General features: G+C 43.9%; 3 protein-coding genes across 5 annotated transcripts; 1 reads left to right on the top strand and 2 right to left on the bottom strand.

The window, feature by feature from the left end:
* Positions 1 to 4,860: 4,860 nt before the first annotated feature.
* LOC101778749 (autophagy-related protein 13b) lies at positions 4,861 to 10,224 on the top strand. 2 transcript variants are annotated; one of them, XM_022829135.1, is made up of 4 exons: positions 4,861 to 4,884; positions 5,346 to 6,703; positions 6,843 to 6,994; positions 9,537 to 10,224. In XM_022829135.1, the coding sequence occupies exons 2-4, from the start codon at positions 5,480 to 5,482 to the stop codon at positions 9,919 to 9,921; spliced, it is 1,761 nt and encodes a 586-aa protein (XP_022684870.1). In that variant the 5' UTR covers positions 4,861 to 4,884; positions 5,346 to 5,479; the 3' UTR covers positions 9,922 to 10,224. The 2 variants fall into 2 exon arrangements, with proteins under 2 accessions (XP_022684870.1, XP_004978757.1); XM_004978700.4 differs by lacking the exon at positions 4,861 to 4,884 and adding an exon at positions 4,919 to 5,129.
* A 227-nt stretch (positions 10,225 to 10,451) lies between these two features.
* Positions 10,452 to 11,232, bottom strand: LOC101767018 (vacuolar iron transporter homolog 4). Its single transcript, XM_004980135.2, has one exon. The coding sequence runs from the start codon at positions 11,230 to 11,232 to the stop codon at positions 10,519 to 10,521; it is 714 nt and encodes a 237-aa protein (XP_004980192.1). The 3' UTR covers positions 10,452 to 10,518.
* A 799-nt stretch (positions 11,233 to 12,031) lies between these two features.
* LOC101778086 (serine/threonine-protein kinase STY46) lies at positions 12,032 to 18,618 on the bottom strand. 2 transcript variants are annotated; one of them, XM_004978697.3, is made up of 15 exons: positions 18,169 to 18,618; positions 17,249 to 17,363; positions 16,860 to 16,942; positions 15,993 to 16,062; positions 15,538 to 15,648; positions 15,056 to 15,106; positions 14,782 to 14,915; positions 14,584 to 14,691; positions 14,322 to 14,395; positions 13,853 to 14,028; positions 13,564 to 13,659; positions 13,220 to 13,300; positions 13,064 to 13,114; positions 12,750 to 12,890; positions 12,032 to 12,631 (listed from the first exon to the last, which is right to left on the bottom strand). In XM_004978697.3, exons 1-15 carry the CDS (start codon positions 18,456 to 18,458, stop codon positions 12,578 to 12,580), a joined length of 1,635 nt encoding a protein of 544 aa, XP_004978754.1. In that variant the 5' UTR covers positions 18,459 to 18,618; the 3' UTR covers positions 12,032 to 12,577. The 2 variants fall into 2 exon arrangements, with proteins under 2 accessions (XP_004978754.1, XP_022685045.1); XM_022829310.1 differs by lacking the exons at positions 15,993 to 16,062; positions 16,860 to 16,942.
* Between the last annotated feature and the right edge of the window lie 2,658 nt (positions 18,619 to 21,276).

The raw sequence follows: 21,276 nt of genomic DNA, 5'->3' as shown, positions 1-21,276 counted from the left end.
CAGCGCAGGGTAGTGCCATGTGGGCATGTACCCATCAAATTTTCAGGACAACACACAAACTGAGCCATGCTCTTGGCCATGGCTGTTCAATAGATTTTTAAAAAGATTTTTGAATTCTATTTCCAAAGTGTTTGCAAAAGTCCAAAATTTTTTTCAAAGAAATGTCCCAAAGCCGGGCTCAGGGCTAACGGGTTCCACAGTTGGGCTGTTCCCGTGGTGGCTAGGCTCAATCTAGTAGTAGCAAGACTGCCTGAACAAACGAACGAGGGCTTAATCTAGGTCCACGGCCCAATACGGAGCCCAATGAGAAACGGCGTCGTCAACCTCGTGGTCTACTCTTCCAGAGTCCACCGGCTTCCCCCAAATTTGCCACCCCCAACCCTAATCCTCCCAAGCACTCTCTCGGATCAGATCCCCTCTTCCCCTTCCTGTCGGAGCAAGGCCAGGTCGTCCGGATCTCTCCATCAGTCACCATGTGAGTGTTCTCTGTTCTGCGCCCTCTTGATTCTTGCCAGCCTGTTCGTCGGTAGCTTCGGAATCTTGTTTCCCTGCTTCTGCGCGCGCGCGTCCGGTGTATGCGTTACTGTTTCTTTCGATTGGAGCTGGGTCGAGATAGCTGCGGATGCACCTCCGCATCTTGCGCCTAGGGATTCCGCGAGAGGAGTGTGCGGTTTGATTAGTTGCGGCTTCAGTCTCGAGAGGGCAAGAACAAAGCTTCCTCCATGGTGGAGTAGAGTTAGATTGATGCGTGCTAGATGCTAAATTTTCGTTCTTTTTCTCGTAACTGTGGGCTGTGGCAGCTGGATTGTAGCATTGACTTTGTGAGCCGGGGTTGTGCTCGGGCCTCGGGAGCCAATGTAGCTTATCTTGCCTACAAGCAGCATCTACAGACTACAGCAGTGCATAACCTTATGCAAACTCATTTAAGAAGAAGGTCTTGTTTGATCATAGTTGGAAGATTATTGCAGATTAGCTTTGCCACCTGATCCTCAGGGGTTCTTGGCTCCTTTTTCTTCTAATCAATAGTTCAACACAACACCGAATTCTTGTTGGCTGTTTCCTCCTCGGAGGTTGCTAGATCTTGTACGGTGACACCTAGGGGATTCATGATTTTCTGATGACCAGCAGGGTAAATAGTAATTAGTATGGTTTTCCTGACTCTATAATGCTACCATGTCCCAATGTCATGCTCCTTATTTGCATTATCTCGCTGTTAGTTGAGAACTGAAGTTTGTTTGCATTGTAGCTTAATTTCTAAGATTACTGTAGGCATCCTGTTTGCTGGCAGCATTACTCTGCAGATATACTTTGTTTCAAGAATCACAATGTTAATCAACTTAGTATGTTGCCACATTGCAAATGCTCAAGTGCTGTTCGCATCACAAGGGCCATTTATTTGGCTGGTACTAAAATGTTGTGAATCACTCCCTTTTTGTCTCAAGTTTGATGGTTTCCTAATGTTGTTACTTCTCAGGGAGGATGAGGAACTTGTTGATCAGAAGAAGTATCTTGAGGAACGATGCAAGCCACAGTGTGTAAAATCTCTTTATGAGTATGAGGTCTGCGCTCTATTTTAGTTTCTTCTATGGATCATGGAAGCACAAAATTTGCACATTTATGTATTATTGTTCCTTCACTTGGTAAAAGGGGTCAGGAACTGCAGTGTTTCTTTTCCTGCATGGAAGTTCAAAATTAGCTCATCGAGATTGAATATAACACTAGAAGAATTTCACACGAAGCTTTTCTCCACAAACAACACACTTTGGATGTCTAACCAGATTAGCCATGGCTTCTTGCTGGTAGTGTCGATGGTACATTTTTTTGGTGCAATCATGGGCAACTTAATTTGCATTATTCACCTGTGTGAACATATGAGTTTTAGCCAACCTATTTTCCCAGAATATTGGCATGCTGCACATTGCTTTGGCTTATATAAGACTTATTCTTGGCAGCAAGTGCCAGGAGCTAATACTGTCCGCCAAGTGGTATTGTGTTATGATAACATGTATATTCTTATATTCACATGTCCCCTTATCCTGTTCTGACAACACCATTATGACATTCTGAGAGCTGTGCTCCCAATCTATTAATTTTCAGTCATGTCAACTAGTTATTTTCTGATAAAGTCAAAAGTGATGAACCAATGGGCTGCTTAAATATCAATTTCTGAATCCTGCTCAACCATTGTTATGTTGAGGCGGTAGTTTGATTGTATCATAATAGAATTCTTATGTTGTCCTGTTTTCAATCTCTTAAGGTTTAACTTCACAAATGAGAATTTAAGCTGTAAGATTGTCTGTTTGAGAATCATATAGATCTTCATTGGAGTTCCTTGGGTATGGTGCTGCAGAACCATACTATTTGTTTTTTAAAAAAAAATGAATTTCAATTTTGGCCTTCATAGAGTGTTATTTTACGGATGATAATATTTCAACTGTTCAACCAATGAAGGGTGTCTGTTTGTTTTCAGAAATGTGTCAAGAGAGTCGAGAATGATGATACTGGACACAAACACTGCACTGGGCAATATTTTGATTACTGGGCATGCATTGACAAATGTGTAAGTACTTGCTCCCAGCGTATTTGTTAAATTTAGTTGTTGAAAAGCATTTGCTGAGCTAGAGAATGACCAATTTTCTATTAAACATGCATCTGCAGGTGGCACCAAAGCTCCTTAAGAAGCTCAAATGATGTATGTGATGCTACTTTCGACGAGTGCCCCAAATGATGACATGATGCTACTTGGACAAGTGGCATTATCCATTTGCATTAACCTTGCCCGCTCTGGAAACTAGCTGGGCTCGTAAACTGTTGCGTCTGTGCCTCAATTCCGTGACTTATTGTGAAACAACTAATTTTTCCTTGCAAGCGTGTTTGCTGCGTTGGACTGCGCATCGATAATTTGGTGCGTGGTGAATCTGGTGTCATTCTTGCTCCATGTGTTTTTTTTGCGAGGAAAATAATATTATGAGTTAGCTTTTATGCGAGGAAAATCAAATTGTCCGTGTGCGTGTGCCCGGATCATTGTTTGGTCCCTCGTCACCAGGTAGAGAATCTCCAGTCATGGAAGGACTGGACATTGACTTTCACTCAAAAGGTTTGGTTGCATCGTGTGTGATGCTTGATTGAGCTGGCTGTGGTTCTCATAGAATCTAAGATTGGTTCAGCATTTTGTAACGTAATTGGATTACGGAGGATAACCGATACCGACCACCGACCGATACTGTTAAATGCGTTTGGTTTGGTGTAGTCAGTAATCAATTACCATGTAATCAGAGGTGTAGTCAGTAAACAATTACCATGTAATCAGATACCGGCCTGTACAAGTTCGATCCCGCCGGTCCATCGTTTCACGGTGCTGATGCTGCTAGCAGACTCGATGAAGTCTAACACCTACTCATGTTCCACCGTCTTCCTCCTGTGATGAGCAGCTCCGCCCTCTCGTCGTTCCATGCGGATGAGCTATGCTAACTGTCTGCGCACTGCCAAGGAATCGTCCCTCCGGCTCTCTGGTTCTGCTTCCGCCATCTGCTTCTTCTCCTGCGCGCGAGCTGCTCCCCTTTGACTTCCCTGAGCAAGCAGTTGTGTGGCACTCGGTTCTCCAATTTCATCTATCCCCATCTTCCGCATATCTTGCTCATCCGACATGGCATGAATCACCGAACCCGCACGCAGGAAGAGCAATGCTTTGAAAAACGCGTGATTCATTAAGTGTTGTAAGTCGTACCCGGTTATACGTATCACCCAACAACACGTTAAGGATGGTATCTCTTGAATAGGCGTATGAAAGATTTCTTGCTTCCTCGAATGTTGCAAAATTGAACCAGCATATCTCCAAATCAAGCTTTTCACATCAAAATTTAGCTCTCACATGGTGAATCGAACCCACGTGCAATCAGGTTCAAGCTCAGATGCCCCAAAATCGATTTTACACAGCCCAAAGCGAGTTGCATGATGCTACTCCGCCATTGCCGCACCTGTAAAGACATCTCAAAAGAGCACCGAATCGATCTACACCCATCCAAATCAACCTCGCACTCCTCGAATCGAGGTCCTACTTGATCGAATCATATGCTCTTCTCTTCTGGATTGGGTTCTCATGGTTCACGATTTGGGAGAAGAAGGGGATGAAAGAGAAGACGAACGAAAGCTGACTTGCTTTCTGAACCAGGTGAGGCAAGTCCGATCCAGCACCGGCGGCCACCTCGTGCTCTAGTGAGTCCAGTGCCGCCGGCAGCACCCTTCTCGCACCCTAGGCCAGCTTTTGTCGGACACAGGTTTCTTCTATCTTCAATTTTTTCGCTAAAGCATCAGCTATCTGATACCGTTATAGCAAGGAACCAAACAAAACATGTAACATGTGATCCCTGTGCTGATTCCATTGTAATCCGATTCCATTTCCATTTACGTTACCGCCCGCCGAACCAAACACCATCTAACTTGTGTTGCCCTTGCACTAGTAAATTGAAAATAAAAGTCACAATGACCAACACTCTGTGTAATAAAACTGAGTCATTAGGTCGCGAAGAAGAATCTCCTCTATGTTCATGGTGGCCAGGCGTGAGGTTGGAGCCTGCACTTGCGGATGATGAGTATGCAGTGCAAATTTGTGAAGTGGAATGGCTGCTGCCAACAACGAATGGGAGGAGCTTCTTCTCGACTACGCGTCTATGCCCAAGCTGCTCATCCATCCTCTCTATTACACTTACACAGGGTCAACATATATAGCCCAAATTTGGATTGGTTTCCTTTTGATGCAGTGGACGGAGGAGGAGGAAGACTTTGCGAGGGGGAAGATGGATGGGTGGGCCAGCTATCAATCTGGAGCGTTGGTCGGCTCTTGGACGGTAGATGTTGGCCCTACTGCTGAACTTGCGGTAACAGGTATAACTGCACACGATCCAGGTCCCGCTCCCGTTTTCTTCCTCCCGGCGACCGCGACCCATTTCCTCCCCCCAGCGCCCGCCGCTCTCCACGCGCTCGGCCCCCGCGCGCCGCCCTCCACGCTCCCCTGCCCAGCTGCAGCTCGAGTCCGGCTGGTGCGGCAGCACCCTCCCTCCCCTTCCCATCCTGCTTCCCTCTCTCGGCCTCGGTCTTCCTTTCCTAGCGGCGACGGACATCCGACAGGGGTACGCCTGCCTATTCCCCTCCCCTCCCTTCCCATCCTGCTGCGCGAAATCAAACACCCAAAACCCCTAACGTATGGTATTTGTATTCGGATCTGACCATGATTTTACCTACTAAATTCCATCTTTTTGCAACAGTTATTGTATTCGGATCTGACACAATCTGCATGTATTATATATACCCACTAACTTCGATTCGATCCACCCTTCCATTGGCAGCTCGGTTAATTTCTTCGTGGTGCAAGATCGATCGATCTGGCCATGGTGCCGGTGCAGTTTGTTTTTCAGAATTTTGTGGGGTTCAACTGAACCTGTGAGTTAAGTCTGCCGCTGCAATACACAGCCACACGGCCATGGCTGCGGCTACAGGCGCCTCGGAGTCGCCGATGGTGGAGCAAGTTATCACCGAGTTCTTCGCCAAGAGCCTCCACATCATCCTTGAGTCGAGGTCGCCCTATGATTCGTCGCGCAACTTCACGAGGCCTTCCCCGCCGTCATCGCCGCTGTCCGGCAGCCAGCCGCGTGACCGGTGGTTCAACCTTGCTCTCAGGGACTGCCCTGCCGCGCTTGAGAACTTTGACCTGTGGCGACAGAGCAACCTTGAGCCTCTGGTCATTGACATTGTCCTCCTGCAGCGTGACAATACCAAAACCACCAGTGCTGGGGCCGGCAGGATCATTGAGAGGTGGGTAATAAAGTATGAAACTTGCTCTGGCAGTGGTAGTGGTAATGGTAGCAAGAACAGTGGAAAGAAATCTAGGAGCAGCTCTGCTCAGGATCATAGCTTGTACAGGAGGGCGTACAATGGCTCGACAGTGCTGTTCCGTTCACTATATCTGGTTGTCAGGCTCTTGCCAGCATACCATCTCTTCCAGGAGCTCAATTCATCTGGAAGAATCCGTCCTCTCAGCCTCTCACACAAGATTTCATCATTTGTTGAGCCATTCACCCGTGCAGAGGATGCAGAGATGAAACACTATGCATTTGCTCCTATTGAAACTCTGTCTGGTCGCTTGAGCTTGTCAGTGTCATATGTGCCAGTGCTGGAGGTGGCAGCAGCACCAGAGCCAACCACACCGGTGGCAACAGAGCTTATAATGGATTATGTTGGAAGCCCCACAACAGATTTCCTGCGGAAGTTTAATTCATTACCTTCAGATGGCATCGCACCTGCATCTTTTACAATGACCAGGCGGCACAGTTGGAGCACTGAGCATGGAGCTGGGCCATCAGCATCACCATCACGTATGCCCACCGATAATTCTCCAACAGCATACTCACATCCACATGACACATCATCATCTGGGAGAAAGAGAAATACAGTAAATGAAGAGTGCTATCCATCGCCACCTCTGTCACCATCACCATCCCATTCACCTTCTAGCTACCCGAGAAATCCTTTCCTCCGATATGACAGTGCTCCATCCAGCAGGCTGCCTCCTTCTCCACATAGGAAGGATAAGCAACAATGCCCCTTTCAAAATGAGAATCCGACACATTCTCCCTATGATAAATCAATAGTAACAAATAATTTGGTCAGGCTGGGTGAGGTTCAGAATGAAAAGTCCTTGCAAAAGGTAATTGCATTTTGTTGTTGATCTTCTCAAGCGAAATGTGAAGCTCAAGGAACACTGTTATTATATTGTGCCATTCTTCTCTTGAATGATTGGATCTCATTTCTGACTTATCAATTCCTGGTTCGGCTTCTTGCTGCAGGTTTTATCTTTTGGCAAAGATGATTTGGTATATTTTCGTGGACTAAAGTTGACTCGGACCTCCAGTAAGCTTTTCATCATGGATGAACTGGATGAGCGAGAGTTGGTTTTTGCATGGGAAGATAAAGACACCATCATTGATCAGCTTAGCAGGTTTCTTTCTGACTCATGAAAATATTTATAGTTTATGACATTATGCCATGATATCTTCGTTGAGAGGACTCACCTACCCATCTGTCACAATTTCAATCCTTTTGTCTGCTGTTTCTTGTGGTTTATGTTTGATCCCCCTTACATGTGTATCCTCATGAATGCATGTGGTTTCTCTGTGTAAACAGATGTTCTAGCTGTCTGATAAAGATTGAATGCTCCTTTATTTTGTTTTAGTAGTAATAACACTATTTTTACTTTGGGAATGCCGTGTCAATGGTTATTATGCTCACAAGGTGGCCACTGCCCACTGATATACATATCTTAGGCAATTTTTTCATGAACCATCTCATCTTTCAGAAGGCCTTTGGAGCAACAATGTTAGCACAAGTCTTTGTATTTAAACTGCATGTTCTAGAATTTCACACAATTCTTTAGGGGAACTTTACACCTAGCAGATATAGAGCAATGGCATTTTTTGTGTATTGGTTTTGTTTGAGGATAATAAATGTCAAAGGGATCCATATGGGAGAGAAGTATCTTAATTAGTTCAGGTGGCCTGATTGACCTTCCATAGCCTTTTACCTAGATGATACAGTAATTTCAGATTTTCAGTGCTCATTCAGATCTAACTTTTTTTTTTATAAGGGATTCAGATCTAACTTGCTCTTGCCTTTGTAGTCAATCAAGTTGTTGATTTGTTCATTTCTATAGGTATTTTCTTTTTTAAAAAGGCACTATTGTTTTTTTTAAACTAGTTGAGCTCGGGTAGCTATGGAGGTGCATCTATATATGTTATGAGTCGGAATAGTTTTGTTCATTGTACTAGTTGATAATACATTAGAGGACTTGTAACTATTTCTGATTACATTTTGATGTGCATTTCATTTTTCAGTCGTTCTTTTTTTGAGTGATCTGCTTTCGATAACCTCTTGTTCTCTCTGTTATCAAGATATGTTTGTTGGTTGCCTGCAATTTTATAGTCAGACATGTCTATATTGATATACATCTGGAGGATAAACAAAGAATGTTATTGTTTAGTTCTTCAAATGAAACCACCTATTTGAGACATAATGGCATCTTTTCTCTCCTGGTTCTGTTACTTGCTTTGATGCCTAATTTTCTGTGCTTGCTCAATGCTCAGTTATGTCTCTGTTCTCTGATGGGCCACACTATATGTCACATCTGTTTTTTTTTTGTTGATACTTATGATTTAGATTAAGCATGACCTTGCAAACATAGTAGAAGCATGGAATGTACCATATCTTTTAATGTGCTGAGAAACATATTTCTAAAGCCATGGAGATGCTTGGGTGGTGTATGAGCAACTTTACATTGGAGGAGCCAAACTACCTTCACATTCGAGAGGGCATGTGGTAGACAAAACCATTTGTTAGTAGCTTTGGTATAGTTTCTGGGAAAAACCAATGTACTTTTGGATGTCCTTAGTTTGGTTCTAAACACAAAAGTGGATATGGGTCAGACATCATCAGGTCAGGGGTAAAACAAGCCTTAACCCTGTCCTAGACTAGGTTCAGTATTCTACTGATCTCTGGATCGGCTTGTTTTGGATAGGGCTTTTCTTTGCTTAAATTTTGTGTGGTTTATATACCAGTTGTACCAGTGGGTTGTGACATTGAGTTGAACGAGTACAGTTTTAGGAAGAAATTGGTGGGTGTTCACTAGAATCTACCATCCAACTATGCTTGAGGGTGTTGCCTAGCATCTAGGGTACTTAGGCTGGCCAAGTGGGTGTTGGTTGCCTTCAAGAACAGTGATTGATAGAGCAAGGAATATGGGAATTAGTGGATAAAGCAAATATCAGTTGGCCAAAAGGTCTTCTACTGCTTATATACCATGTGTTATTTATACAAAGTACAAACTACAGACGCAGTCGTGGTACCCCTGTTATTGTTGAACTACATACTGATTACTGAAGTCTTAGTCCTCCTGTATTATTTGCATGCTCCGGACAGTCTTATTACCTCTGTTATTTACAAACTGCACATGAAAAATCTTAGTATCCCTGTGTTATTTTCAAACTATAGACTACAGTCTTAGTTCTCCTAAATCAATATATGGAAACATACCGGTTAAAAAAATCTTCTAGTATTAAGTCTTAGAGCTTATTCTGTGCAAGATAAACATCCTCTATAGTTTGCTGCTACATCCCTTTGTGGAAGATGCTTTGTTAAGCAAGAGTTGTTGAACGTAAAACTTAATTCTACTTTCACAGGTTAAACGAATCGCATGGGCTTACGTTCAAAATTGTGGAGATAATTTGAGAACCTCATATTAACCTAATACTGTTAAATACATATTACTAGTAAGTTTGTTCCCTAGTAAAGATAAATATCGGGACTGTGCAGGACTTACCGATTATGTTCTTCAATGAGGTTACAGTGGGATCAGTCTCAAACAATTTTTAATAGTTTTGTTACCTGTTCTAGACATATATTTTTTTAGATGTTCTTGTATTTGCATTTGCTTCTTGATTTCAATATTTCATCACGTAAGCTAATGTAGGTCTTCATCTATTTTCCAGAATTGATCTCTCTGACAGGGAGAACCATGATTCGAGTCAGGAAGCTGGGGGCTCGTTAACAAGGTCTCCAGATGCAGCAATAGGTATTCTCATGCGCATCCTGAAAAATGCACCAGGACTCAGGGAAAGGCTACTGACGGCCCCTGCCGCCCCAGTTCCTCAAGAACCTTCTTCTCTCCAGAGGGTCGTGACCGAGGAACATTGCAGCGGCGCATCAAGCTCCGCAGGGATGCCTAGCGCTCTGTTGAAGTCAAGGACAGCAGCGGACGCACTGGAGGAGCTGAACAGATACAAGGAGATTAGGGAATCGATACTGAATCGCGGCAAAGGGCATCCCCGCGACGACGCCGAGCTAGAGGAGAAACCCGCAGATGGAGATCCTTAGCATACAGTATGACGACGAAAGCTCGCTGTATATAAGTAGTAGTCTAGTAGAAGCTACCTGACTTTCCTTAAGTAGCTGGTGGCTGCTGAGATGTTTTTGGAAACAAAGTAGCTGCTAGGACGTGACCAACTCTCTCTATATATGCTATATATGTATAAGCTACGACATATATCCATCCATCCAGGTGCCCTGAGATGATGACCCAGATGCTGGGTTGTGTAAAGCTGAAATGTTTAACTGAAGTGCACGCATTGAACACGTGGAAGTGCAATGAATGTCTTGGACGTTCAGTCCATCCATGAAGTTCCTTTTTGTTCTGGTTAAGTTTGAATTTTGGGTGGATGATATGATACCTGATGCAAGGAACTGGAGCCAAAATTGGGCAGGCTCATAAGCCACAAATCTGAAGCCTCGTGCAAATGCAGTTTGCCTGAAAAAAAAACTAGAAGTTTTACTGATACAAGTTTAAAATCGAGAGGTTTTCTTGCAACCAATATTTACTGTATTACTGTTTTAACAGGACAATAAATAAGTCAACAACAACTCAGGATCATGGACAGCAACAACAACACACATTGTATACAATTCTAGAGCCCATCAAACTCCATGGATTCTGGACAGCTTCATGAGCCCATACGTGATCCCCATGGCCACCAGCCCACCCACCACGGCTCTCAGCCCGGCCCGTCCACCAGGTGCGCGGCCCAGCACGGCTCCTAGCGAGCCGAACACCGCCAGCGCGACGGTCGCCGTCGCCACGACCACCGCCACCCGCGCCTCGTAGCCGGTGACGAACCACGCCGCGAGCAGCGGGACGCTCCCACCGGACGCGAACGCCAGCGCGGAGGCCGCCGCGGCCTGGCCGGGGCTCGGCAGCCCTGCAGCTCGTTCCGGCTCCGGCGGACCTCCGCCGCCGCGCTTGAGCTCGGCCAGCTCGACGTCCAGCTGCGCGTGCACGGACACGTACTCGCCGATGGCCATGCTGCAGGCGCCCGCGACGAGGCCCGCCAGGCCCGCGAGGAGGACGGCGCGCAGGTCGCCGTCGCCGCCGTGCGCGGCGCCGACGCCGAGCATGAGCGCGGCCGTGGAGACCAGCCCGTCGCTCGCGCCCAGAACCGCGGCGCGCAGCCACTGGACGTGACGCTGCGCCGACGGCGGCGGCGGCGGCGATGGCATGGTTGTGGCAATGGCGGCGTCGCCGTCGGTGGGCAGCGCGCCACAGGCGGCGCAGGTTTCCTTGGATCCCGGCGCGGCGGTGGGCGGGCCGATGATGATGGTGAGCTTGGTGTCGTCGTCAGCAGTGGCGGCCATGGCCGCCGGGGAGAAATGGGACGCAGAAAAACGCTTGTGACTGGCACACGCCGCCGACGCGCGCAGGAGCGTGGAGAACACAAGACTGAGAGCGAGAGGTGGAGCACCTGCTCTACTTATATCGATGAGGGGGAGAGCTTACACGTCTTCGCATGCGCTCATGCCGATGGCTACTTTGATGTTACAACGTACAAGTGACAGCAGCATACTGTTGCACGCTAACCAGTTGCCACGTGTATAAAAAAAATGTTCAAAATTTTCCAATGACAATCACAGTAGTACGTCCTCGATTCCTTCAACTGCATTCTCATATTTCCGTAGCACATTTTCGACACACTGATAATCGAAATTTTGCACGTTTGACTAGATCCGATCTTGTCCAAAAAAGAAACAGAACATTAGTATCTGTGAACGGAGTAATCGCCGATTCCAATCCCGGTACCCTTTTGCCTTTTCGTATATCATCTCAATTTTAGCACCTGTTGGATGTTTACGCTATTAGGAAGAAGCTACAGCTGCAAACCTACGCTGTCGACCACTCTAAAAGCTCCTGTGACCCACACTGGCCGGGCCGGAGTAATTTCCGATCCAACAATCTGAAACAGCAATTACGACTCAGGTGCTCTTTTTGTCTTTTTTTCTTAGTACAAGCGTGTGACTGACGGACCCTAGGAGCCTTCATTCACAGATATCATTGTTTTAGAAGGTGCAAGTCAGCAAGTGTAACGGAACTGCGGTAAGGTAGAGGCAACTCAAATCGAAGGACAATGCCAAAAGACGGCTGCTGTGAACACCGATGTGATAGCGCCATATTTTTTTTTTCCTTGCATGGAAGATGTAACAGGGAAGAAAAAAACAGGAGATGAGCCAACCAGCATGGTTGCAGCAGGATATGAAAGCTGAGAGCAAGAACCAGTCACCTACAGGCATCCGCAACACCTGACATAATCATGAAAACCTCAATCAGCATTGATCTGAGCATTTCGCATTCCTGAAGTTATTCATCAACCATTGCGCCTCAATAACACGGGTGAAGCAGATACAAGAAGCATGCAATTTTACATGCCAGGCAGCAAAGATTTCCTCTCATTCGAATATTCACATATCAAGCCGCAACCCCAAAACTCAGTCAGAACTCAGAAGGTCCTGGTTTCCTCCTCTCTGTGCAAGAAAAATGGGACTAGGACCGCGTAAGACGAGAACAGGACCGAGAAATTGGCCCCAAGAAGCGCAGACAAAACTGGGTTACGTATATTTTCTCCAATGTTAGTGGCCTGGATCCTAACTCAAGTTAATCAGATTAGATGCACCAAACTGCCGTCAAGTACGTGCTGAGTGTCAATCTTTAGTGGGCACTGTCACCATCCTTTTGTTTCTGGCTCGACTCCCCTGATGTTCCCTGCAACAGCAGCTGGAGAGCGTCACATTCTCAGAACCAGCCAGATTAGGGTTTTTAGTTTTTTTTTAGCAATGCGTAGGATTCGTTTGAAAGCAACTATGAGGGTTTGTGGTCGCACCTGAGCTTGCGCCTGAATATCTTCTAGTTCAGCAATGATATCTGTGAATGAAGGCCGGTCAGATGGAAGGACTTCCCAACATCTTTGCATCAAGTTTAATAGCCTGGGATGTGCATTTTCTGGAAGTTGTGGTCGCAATCCCTGGTAGTCATTAGAATGTTAGCATAAATGCGATGTTTCAATGAATCACTTTAGGTTTCTAACAAATAGATGTTGCTCAAACGACACCCTATGTTTCAACAAAGAATAACTTCTGAAGTGGAAAAGCATACGAATAGCTTTATTTAGCACTGTGTATGATCGTAAGAACTAACCTGCCTCACACCGACAGCTGCCTGGAGGGGGCTCATGGTAGTATACGGAATCTGGAAGAATCAGAAGCAACAGTTTCAAAGATAAGCATTGGCTCTGATAACTGATAATCTCATTGTTTGTAGGGAGCTGCAAGCTCATATAAATAACATAAACACCTTGGATGTCATGAGCTCCCAAAGTACAATAGCAAAACTGTACACATCTGCTTTGTTATCATAAGGCTGATGATTGATAACCTGCCCAAAAATAAAAGTGATCAGAGGTTCAGGGTTTTCTTTTGTCATCTTTGATAACAATTACAAAGTACTTCTATATGAATGACATGTTGTAAACCACCGATTCAGATGCTTATGCATACAACTATTGATTGTCCTAATGCTGCTGTGAATGCACATACACTTTCAAATATATTATGAGCCCAAGTCAATTTCGAACAAAGGAAAATATAGAAATTGTGTTAGCTTGAACAGACAAATGTTGCAGTAGCTAATAATACTACCTCAGGCGCCATCCATCGGTAGGTCCCAGTTTCAGCTGTCATAGAACCTCCTTCATCCTGGAAACGGGCTAGACCAAAATCTGCCACTTTCACAACCTAGAAAAATGAGCAAAAAAAATGACTTATAAACTGACATCTTATGTACTTTTAAATCCATAACCATGGCCCTAACATGGGCAAGGCAACAAAATAGACCATATAATCTGTGCCATTAAGTATCTTAAACATCCACTAGTTGCAAATTACACACAGTTCCTATCAACAAACTTAATAGACATTGGGTACATACATGATCTTTGCCCAGTAAAAGGTTGGCAGACTTTAAATCTCTGTGGATGATGCCCTTCTGGTGCAAGTAGGACATCCCTCTGCATACATCTAATGCATACTTCAGAACTGCTGGGAGGTCCAAGACATTGTGCTCATTGTGCAAGAAATCAAACAGACTTCCTCTAGACATGCATTCTGCAAGATAAAATACAGATATTAATGCTACACTACCTGAAATGAACTTCTATAAGATGTATACTCCTATGAAGCAAGCAATAACAGATATTTATCAGAGGGAAAACACTATTTCCCACATGGCAAGGCTGAACAGTAGCTTCTTCTCACTTAAGTCAATGCTACCAAATTATAGGACATGGTACCAAATTCTATGGAAGTCTAATTATCGGTATGAGTATGACAAATGAAAATGAGTAAAATTATGCTGTTTCCCTTTTAAAGATTTGGTCCTTGCTTGCATGAAACCTCACCTGTAACTATGTAAAACTGAGGTGGCTTTGTGCATGAGCCAATGAATCGGACAATATTGGGATGATCAACTTCCCTGAAAAGAAGTGTGGAAGGTGAAGGCTAGGTATATATATGGTGCTTGCAACAGACAAGCTGGTTGAGGTAATCGCATGCCCAATTATGCTATTGTTTTCTGACCATAGTATAGTCAGGATGTATAACTTCAAGAAGTGCACATAACAATCATAACCGAACAAGTCTTATCATAGAAATGTGGAATACCTTAATATGTAGATTTCTTGCTTAAATTCACTCCATGCATTTTGGTCCAAATTCTCAGGATTAAGGATTTTAACAGCAACCTCCTCACCACCATAAGTCCCAAGAAACCTTCACATAAGCATACATGCATTATATAAAGAAAGCACTACTTTATATGACAAATCAGCAACTAAACTCAGAAGTATAACAGTGACTCACATAGCCCCACAAGATCCAGAAGCAACCTTCTTTACAATCTTCAGAAGTCTTGTGTCAATATCTGATTCACAATCTTGTGCTAGGAATGGAAGTGACTTTCCTGAAGCTGAGGAATCAGAGCCAGACCATGAACCCTTTTTATATTTTGCAAAGGAGACAAAAATATGATGTTAGCTTGTGGATATTGGACTGGTACATATTGAATATAATTTGAGTTATCATACTTAAGCAGGCTCAAAACGTTGTAAAGTCGTGTATGGACAATGCAACATACCTCATTTCGCAAAATTGATGCTTCAAGTGCCTTATGCAAACCCTCAGTATCCTGATCACATGATGCAGACTTGTCAAACTTGAGCAGTGAAAAAAGAACTGATCATATATAGGACAACCATGCTCCTTTTGCGTCGATGAACATTGTATGATATATCATTGCTGTTCATATAGAAATGCGATCAATTTTCTTTTATCTATGCATCCAATAAAGATATCATTCTCATTTAAAACAAATCTAGAATTCATTTGCCATGCCAAGAGAGGAAAGCAATTGTCACACAGCAAAGGTAACCTTATAACTGAAAGTAGCATACTTATCCAAAAACTAAATCCGTCGGAATCTTGAAGTTTATTAAATAATCCATATAAATCGAATCCAACAGAGAACATCAAGTGGTAACAAGATATCAGTGCACATCAGATCCACAACTTTGTTGTTTAGGCAATTCAACACATCACACGATAACAAACCAAACTTACCTCAATGGGCCAACCATCGACAACAAACACATCAAGAGAATAACCATCTGTTGTTGAGAACACATGTGCCTCCCTAATGTTCAGTCCAATGTCAGAAAGCAAAGCAGACAGCTGTCAGAACAAAAAGAAATACTTAGTTAGAAGCCCTGTAGTGCCCAGGAAATTAAAAAGGCACATATAGTGACAGTTAGTACTTTATTAGCACTGACACATGAGTTAATTAAAAGACCAGCTAATTTTATTACAATATACACAAGTGAGTTCAGAGATCAGCCAGTGTTAGTATGAAAATATCTGAGAGCATACAAGATTGAAAACAAGAACTGCAACATTAGATTCCTATATCAATAAGCATAAAGGCTAAAAGGCCAAGCTCTTTTAAATAGAAACTAGTAAAGAATGTAGATGCTTTAGGTTTCCAGTATTTTCTGCTTTATAACTGTAGTATTGCTGACCTGACTCAGGAGCTTGGGTTTGTCCGTAGTGGAGAATAGAATCTCATGAATGTATGTATATGCCTTTGACCTATGGAATATACAGAGAACCACAATCATGAGAGGCTCGAGCACTGGGACCACTAAAAGGGGTAGTTCTGTGTGCACAGGTGCCAATGCTGGGCTACTAAAAGTAAAAATAGTTTTAAATTTGATAAGAAGCATCGTGCGGTGACATGCCTAAAATTTTTTACCATGTTTATTATTCCATACCACCTCTGAAACAATTATATGAAAATTGTGTATTAATGTATAAAACCTCAATCTGTTAATATGTTAAGCCTCTTTGGTTAGTTCAATTAAGGTACAGTAAAACAAGCTAAATATAAATTAATTGGTTTCTCATGTGGAGACAAACAAAGAACATGCAGTTATGTGGTAAAATAAAATAGCCACTACGTTAATCCTGAACTGCATAAGGTAACTATGGTTAGGTGCTGTGTTGGTTCATGTTGTCATTGACTAAGAAGACTTCCAACCTCAACTCACCAGCAAAATAATGAGATTAATAGCATATTTCTACCATTAGCCTAAACATCAAGTACATAACTTATCAAATCCAAGGAAAATATGAAAAATGGAATATGCATTGAAACTACAGCAGCAGTTCCCATTTGTTTAATATGTACATTTTGTGTGTTCTCCCTTTGTTCTTATGCATGTCCTGCTGTTACAGTATTATCTCCGCATCATAATCTGTCATAATCTAACAATAGGTAGTATCTTCAAACAGTCTGGAAGTAAAGGTTGGGTTGGAAACAGCACATAACTTGTTCGTCAAGGTCACTCAAACTACAAAAGCACCACACTAGCACAGTGCATGAGTACCTGGTAGAAAGAGCTTCACCAATATCAGCCCCTTCTTCATGTGCATCAGAGTTAGTTGTCTCGTCCACATTTACCTCATCAAGCTTTGATCAAAGTTTTAGTGTCAATAGTTTACTCTAACTTTTACTGGTGATATTGATATAAACAGGCATCAATTAAAAAAGAACAATCAAGAACTGTTTCTTATGACAAGACTAATTTAATTTAGAAGATACACTGGTTTAAGTTGCTATGAAGGCAAAATGTTATGCGGTGGTACTAGCATGTCCCTGTGACTTCTTATGACAGTTTGTTAATAATACACAGAATTCTACAGAACTCTTAATTGCTTGTTGAGTGTAACTAAAACCCAACACATAGGACATAAAAACAGCAAGAAAAATCATTACCCTGAGGAAACGGACAGCAAATGCTGGGCGCCTATCAGGATCCTTTGCTTCTGCCAAAACCTTCTGATGGATTAACACTTGCTCTGCTTTGTCAACATTCACATCCAGCTGATAGCTACATAGCGATGGAAGAGTAGAAGAATAGCATTAAAGCAAACATTGGAGGCAGCAACGAAACAATATGTGACAGTATGGAATCGAATTTTAAACACCCTACAAGACTACTACAGAGGTAACAAGAAAGTGTAATAAATCAGAACCAGAACAAAATATTCTTTACGAAAGTGGAAGTGCGAAACACCCATCAGTGTCACACCCTTGCGACCCCTGATCCCACAGTTCTAACGAAAATATTCTAGTCTCTGAGTTAGTCCAAATCTAAGATCAAACAACAAGGCTACAGACACAGCAGGAATAACAGAAATGTTGTCGACAATTCAGAACCACGTCCCACAACCACAAAGAAGTAGCAGAGCGCACCAACCAAAGTCAAATAAACAAACACACGCACTTAATTTAATCCGGAAACCACCCTTTCAAAGCCCAACAAGCACAGCTAAACAAGCAGGGTCTCTGGACCAAGTACTGTTCCATTGACATAATCGAGTGAAGTAAACTGACTTGATGAATCCTGAAGCACACAGGTCAACAAAAATTCAGTCACGCACGGTATGGCGGATTGACGGCTAGTACGGTCATTGCAGTGCCCACAAATCCACAAACGAACGAACATTTCAGGCGGAATCCGCGCACGAACCGACGCGAATTCCGCGATTCCCGCCCCCCTGAACTCGTGGGATTCCCCAACCATTTGGCAAACCTTCCCGACCCACCCAAACGAAACCGACCCCCCGGGCTGGGTGTAGAAGCGAGGGGAGGGAGAGAGGGAGAGGCGGGGACGAGCGGAGCGAGCGAGTCACCTGGTGGGGAGCCGGGCGAAGTGGGCCTCGAGCCGGGCGCGGAGCTCCGGGCCGGACGCCCCCACCGCCTCCACGTGGCCGTCGGCGACGAGGCGCTCGAACACCTCGCGGCAGATGTCGCGGGCTCCCACCCCTCCTCCTCCGCCGCCGCCGCCGCGGCCACCGCTCCCGCCTGATGCAGCTGGCGCGGGCGCGGGCGCGGGCGCGCGAGGCGGGGACGAGCTCTCGCCGACGCCCTCCTCCGCGCCGCCTGGCCCGCCACCGCCAGCCTCACCTCCCTCCACCGCCATCGCCGGGGACCGGGGCTAGGGCTTCTCCCGCCGCGCCGTGCGCTCCGGGAGGGTTCGTCGCGAGGTGGGGGGTTTGCGGGCGTGGTAGTGTGCTGCTGGAAGTCGAAGGAGGCGAGGCGAGGCGAGGCGAGGGAGCAATGGAAGCTTTAAGGATCGTGCCGTGCGGGCGCTGGGGGGCAGGCACTCGGGTTGGAAATACGACGCAGTTTCGGGGGCAAAATGGTAAGATCGTCGCGGGTCCTGCGAATGCGTTTCCGGGTGGGCTCCGTCCTCGGGACCGGTTCTGGTGGGACCGGCGAGTCGGTGGGTGGTGCCCGTGGACGCGGTGTAGGGAGGAGGATGGAGGTGGGGAAGTGGATAGGGTCACACGCACAACTGCACAAGTCACAAATGGGAAGCATGGCGTTTGTGTCTCGTGATTTGGAACGATCCTGTTCCTCGCTGCTGCTTCGAGCAAACGAGGCATAAACAACGGTTTCCTTTTTATTTTTGAAATGAATGGACAGGATATCTGCCTATTATATTAATTAAAATGGTTTTGTATATTTTTATTAATTATTAATGGGGTTCAAAATTGTTGTGGGGGTAAATGAGGTACCTATCGTGTCCGGCAGAGCTCCACTTTTAGAAGAAAAAAAAAATTAGATCACTTGGAGCTGGTACTGAATATAAACATTTAAATTATTTTATTTCAATCTGCAAACTACATGTCCAACTTGCAGTAAGACCGGTGTCATTTAGAATTTGTTTGGGGAGCAATAGTATTGGCTTGAATTTCATATTCAAATTCAAAGGCTGTATTTTAGTCTATACTTTCCCTTATTGCGGCAAATGTGTTTTATGCATGTTTGTTTACTATAGGATTGTAGCAATAGCTAATGCGTGTTCATTAATCCAATGAGCACCATGTGTGAAGAAAACAGCAGAGAAGTTCATAGTTCATTGCCTGAAGTGTAGCATTTAGGTACGAAGTTGCTTTCACGGCACCTAGTATTATAGTTAAAGTTAGTCACAAAAGCGACACATGCATGGCAATGAAGTTCCTGGAAACTTCATGTTATAAGGCCGTAGCCTTTTGCCAAGCAAATTGTAATATATTGTGAAAAATTATTTGCAGATCCAATAACTTATCTTTCTGTGATAACCATTTGGCTTGCATGTGTGCAAAAAGTTCCCTTAAAAATGGGTCAGGAATAGGGATTCAGGATATGTCATGGAATATGCTTGCCAATGACTTGCTCAAAAAATATATGCATGCCAGCTATAAGGAAATTTACAACCAATTCGAATACTTCCTTCTTAAATTAGTTCATAACTAGCTTGTTCTTAACATCATAACTAGCTTGTTCTTAGCAACCAATTCAAACACTAGTGAAACTAACGATTTAAGCATTCAATCATGTCCAAGTTAATCATGACAGCCGCTACCAATGACCAGAAGAGATTTCGTCGAATCCAGCCACATTTTACACACACACACACACACACACACACACACACACACACACACACACACTCAACTACTCGACAGACTTTTGAAAGTGGCAATGAAATTACATTATTACTAGGAAGATAGCTAGAGTTTCTCACATATTTTGAAAGCCATCTTGTTGGATTTATAGAAAAGCATCAAAGTCGTCCTTGAAAATGAATTGCAGACATTAATCTGTGCACAGTTCCTATTAAACAAGAACGCTGTTTTCAGTATCCAGTTTGCGCTGGCAATAGTGTATTGTACAGCAATAATGGGCGGCAGGTTCCGGGTGAACAGGAAAGACCAAGATGCCCTTGATGTGGACTTCACTGACCTTCCGCCGCTCTATCCAAAATGCGGATTGGAGCCAAGCCATACAAGTGCAAGTTGGAAAAAGGATGATGTGAGTGAGGCAACCTGGATAATGAATCTCTCTGCCTGGGTCTACAACAACTCCAAGTGAACCATTGCTCCCCAATCGGCACGTCACTTATCATATCTCCCATTGGCCAAACTAAGAATCCTAATAATGGATTCTACATAGGATGGTCCTTCTTTCTATTATTCAAATTTAGCCCTAATTTTAAACTTCCAGGGGACCCTTTTCTTTTTTGTGATTCCTTTCCTAAGGGCTGTTTTTATAAAAAGCTAGAGTTGTTACTAATGGCTACTACATGCCACATGCGTGATAATTCCTCCTTTTTCATGTGTAGTTGAACTTTTTTTTTCCCTAACAGAAGGTATGCACACTTGTGAATGTGATACTGTGATGCCTCTTATGAAAATTGTTTAGACGAACAGGGATTACTGGATTAGGCAAATCTTTTTGAATTGGTAGTGAAAACAAACCACCTTGTTTATCAATCCAAATAAAGAGTTGGGTTTAGTAAAGAAGGGATCGGAATACAATTTCATATAACAGCAGTACTCTAGATCGATTTACATGTAATTCATTGCTCATCCCTTCACCTTATAAAGAGTCTATCCATGTCATCAACTTGCACGACATATAAACAGTGCAAAGCACTATTTGTGCAAAAAGGTGAAAGAAACTGGCTGATGTGTGTTGGCTTGGCTCCACTGGATCAGGCTTAGGATCAACGTCACCAAGACCTGCCCGCAAAAAGGGAAATCTTTTGGATGTTGATAAGCTATAAGATTCTCAAGAAAAAGAGCACTTCGATTGGCCACTATCAAGGCACCATGAAAAAGATTTTGCATTACTTTATAAAAATACTTGAAATACGAGAAAATATTTGAAGGGCACCCTGAAATTGGGTGATATATATTATATATGCGAAATTCATCCACTGGTTACTCCCAGCTATATTCGTCGTTTGAAGC

Source organism: Setaria italica, chromosome VIII (assembly GCF_000263155.2).
Source record: "Setaria italica strain Yugu1 chromosome VIII, Setaria_italica_v2.0, whole genome shotgun sequence".
NCBI classification, from domain to species: Eukaryota; Viridiplantae; Streptophyta; class Magnoliopsida; order Poales; family Poaceae; genus Setaria; species Setaria italica.
The sequence above is the reverse complement of the archived record's forward strand: the minus strand, read 5'-3'. Positions and strand labels throughout refer to the sequence as shown.